The sequence below is a fragment of the Lactuca serriola genome, chromosome 5 (genome assembly GCF_051521515.1).
Source record: "Lactuca serriola cultivar US96UC23 chromosome 5, Lser_US96UC23_V15, whole genome shotgun sequence".
Classification (NCBI taxonomy): Eukaryota; Viridiplantae; Streptophyta; class Magnoliopsida; order Asterales; family Asteraceae; genus Lactuca; species Lactuca serriola.
This window is the reverse complement of record NC_136412.1, coordinates 193,004,560-193,007,949: the sequence shown is the minus strand read 5'-3', so window position 1 is coordinate 193,007,949 and position 3,390 is coordinate 193,004,560. Positions and strand designations below refer to the sequence as shown.

The following is a 3,390-nucleotide window of genomic DNA, read 5'->3' as shown; positions in this document are numbered from 1 at the left end:
TTTAAAATGAATGTCTAAAATATAAAATAATATTTGACAAACCTTATCGAGTGCATTTTCTCAAAAAAAACCATTTGAGTAGCTGGAGATGGTTCAATATAATAAGTACTCATAAATTATCATGTCTCATAAATTTTCCAATCTGTAAAATATGCAATAAAATTAAATCTAAAAATATAGCCAAATTGACAGCATAAAAGCGACCCAAAACAAATTCTGACCAACTTCATGTTAAAGAAGCTCACCAACCGGCTACAAATAACAAAATCTTCAACAAACAAAACCTTTTCGGCTAAATACGGAATTACAACCAACATTACTTAATTTAAGAAATTCCTTTTAAAATCGATTACATTAAATCAAAATCCAAATAAAAGTTAATACAACATCATTATAGAATAATAATAATAATAACCCCTGACACAAACACAGGAAATTGAGAAGTTTTTGCAAGAAGCTTTTTTAACCTCTTATTAAATCAAAAGTACCCAGGTGTAATTAAATAAAACTTTAGGGATCGATCCTGCCAACTCTAAGAAAGTTCTTCAAGAGGGTACCTGTCTAGGCAATCAAGCCATGGGTTATTGCTTGTAGGCTTCTTTATACGACGAACAGCTTTCCAAACTGCACTGTTGCACTTAAAGCCCGACCCGAATGACAGTTGCCAAACCCGGTCGCCCCGTTTCACTCTTCCTTTTGCTTCAAGGTACGCTAGCTCATACCAGATGCTGCTGCTTGATGTGTTCCCAAAACGGTGGAGGGTGGCGCGTGAGGGCTCCACGTTGGCGTTGCTCAGCCCAAGGTTACGTTGGAGCTCGTTCACCACCGTTTTGCTAGCGGCGTGAACGCAGAAGTGCTCGAATGCGAGCTTGTAGTCGGGGATGTAGGGCTTGGTGCCGGAGGAGGTAGGCGGTGACTTCTGTGATCCGTCGAGAGTGACGGATGTAGCGGTGGTTGAACCTTTTGGTTTTGTGCCGGAGAGGTATCTCTTCACGAGAGTTGCGAAGAAAAGGAGTTGCTCCGATAACGGCAACACTAACGGACCCAAGGTGGTGATGTTTGTTTTGAGGGCGTCGCCGCCTATCTCCACCAGATCTTTGCTGATCTTTAGCCCTTTGAACCTTTGTTCGTCTTCCTCTTGATACACACTCCTGTAATTAACGATGAGTAAATGAATTTGATTTGAAGATGTTAACTTTTGAAGAAATGGAGAAATGGGTACCTGAAATATCGATCATCAGCTCCTTTATGGGTACGAACGATGTGCTCAAGTCTATATTTGGCACGGCGGTAGTCACGGCTGCGGTTGGAAAGAAGAAGGGCGGAGCAACCCATTCTGATGTAACAGTTGGGGATTAGCATAGACCGATCTTTTCCAGGATACCAGTTGTATCCCACCATCTCCGTGCTCACAACCACCGCGACATTGTTCGGGTTCGCCTGAAGCATATCACGCGCCAAATCCACGGCGATAATTCCGGCACTACATCCCATCCCACCCAAATTGAAACTCAAAATGTTTCCCCTCATTTTATAGTGATTGATGATCATGGCAGACAACGACGGCGTTGGATTAAAGATGCTGCAGTTTACGACTAGTACTCCGACGTCCTTCGGACGGATACGTGTCTTCTTAAAGAGCTCGTCCAGTGCTCCGAAGATCACCAACGACGCCTCCGCCCTACCTTCTTTCATGGTGGAGATGTTATCCGGCGACATTATCGCTCTCGGAACGTAGGTTTCATCGCCGATACCCGACGATTCGAGTATTTTCTTCTGGAATTCGAGACTAGCTTCATCGAATTTCCCAGATCTTCTAGCTAAATCGATGAATTCCTCCTTCGTCACCTGCAAAATTTCAATAAAAACATTCATACAATTCATACATAACAAAAATACTAAAAAATCTAGTTCAACTAACCTTCAAATCGTCGGTAGGTTTGAAACAAGCGAAATCAATTAGATAGATAGATCTAGGTCGAGACATGAAGTAAACCGAGAGAGTGAAGACGAAGACAGCGAAAAAAGCAAGAAGAGTAGCCAAATCATACCCAGCGGTGCTGTCCGAGAGCTTCCGCCATAGCTCCTCCCTACTGAGACTCCCGATCTCAGCGCTAAACACGAGAATAAGCACCGGAACAGTTGCCAAGTAAATGGCATGGTTAATTAGGTAATGATAACCAAGCTTGACATACTTGAGATTCACAGACTGGACAAAATCCGGCAACCGACGACGGACCCTGACAGAGAAAGTGATGGAACCGGCATCAGGACCAGACGACTCGACTCCACGATTAACAATCTCCGTTGACAGGAGATCTTGTTCTCCGGTTGGAGGCATGGTGGGAATTTGGAAGAAGATGAAAAGTGGGAATGGGTATGAACTATGAAGAGGGTGAGTGTGTGTGAATTTAAGGGGGTTGGGAGAGTAAATGAAGGACAACGAACCAAAGAGAGTGTAGTTGGATGTGCATTAAATTGGATGGGAATGGGGTTTTGGGAAAGTTGTTTGGAGACGAAACTCATGACTCTGGTTAGTTGCATGCGTATGCATGTACAACTGCTCAAACTCTAACAGCAAAGCTTGCGTCTTCCATGGCTGATGGCTCCCACACCCCATGGGAATAGTTACGCTTCTAATTATCCTTCTTTACATACAACACATTTTTTTCTTCAAAATTTTACGTATATGTATTTCCATACGTTTCTCATCAAAATTTTACATATGTATTTCTATACGTTTCCAAGCATTTTCTTACAATACGATTAACGATTATGCTAACCATACACCACCTAACTCCTAGTATCAACTATCAAGGAATAGATTAGGTCCTAGTTATGTATTGCATTTTGTTGTAATTTCTTGACTTTCTCTCTTTACTACTTGTATTAAATCCACAACCGGCCTCGGAAGGTGCGGGATAATCGACCGTATAGGATCTATATTGCTAAAGGCATGGTTGGTTCTAATATCAGATAACCATCCTTACATGGACAAGCTATAAAAAAATGTTCTTATCATCGTTATTATAAGTTTTTTATTTATTAATGAATATATATACATATATAATATAATGAAAAAGAATTGGCCTCCAAAACAATTGGATCTTGTAGAGGTATTCACTTTGTTCATCCTTCAATGCCCCCTGAGACCCTAAGGGGCCCAAAATTATTTTCTATCACAAATTTGTCGCTAACTTATCAAAAATTTGTTGCTAATACATCATCAATTGTTCGCCAATCCATTGGAATCAGGTGGCGTCTATTACGGTTTTGTGGTTGATTATTTGTAAATGAATAGTTTATCTATTCTTAATCCTACTCACTAATATAATAATCAATGGCCTATTAGGTGTTGAATTTATCTTATTATTAATGAATTTTTCTTAG

The 3,390-nt window shown here is 40.7% G+C and overlaps 1 protein-coding gene across 1 annotated transcript; it reads right to left on the bottom strand.

Moving 5' to 3' along the window:
- Window positions 1-304: 304 nt before the first annotated feature.
- KCS10 (3-ketoacyl-CoA synthase 10) lies at window positions 305-2,398 on the bottom strand. The gene is made up of 3 exons (XM_079001470.1): window positions 1,922-2,398; window positions 1,223-1,848; window positions 305-1,151 (listed from the first exon to the last, which is right to left on the bottom strand). Exons 1-3 carry the CDS (start codon window positions 2,339-2,341, stop codon window positions 533-535), a joined length of 1,665 nt encoding a protein of 554 aa, XP_078857596.1. The 5' UTR covers window positions 2,342-2,398; the 3' UTR covers window positions 305-532.
- Window positions 2,399-3,390: the final 992 nt, after the last annotated feature.

Coding starts and splice junctions, on each gene's coding strand:
- KCS10 (XM_079001470.1), bottom strand. CDS start 2,341: ATGCCTCCAACCGGAGAACAAGATCTCCTGTCAACGGAGATTGTTAAT. Junction 1,849..1,921: donor AACCTACCGACGATTTGAAG/GTTAGTTGAACT, acceptor GAAATTTTGCAG/GTGACGAAGGAGGAATTCAT. Junction 1,152..1,222: donor GCTGATGATCGATATTTCAG/GTACCCATTTCT, acceptor CGTTAATTACAG/GAGTGTGTATCAAGAGGAAG.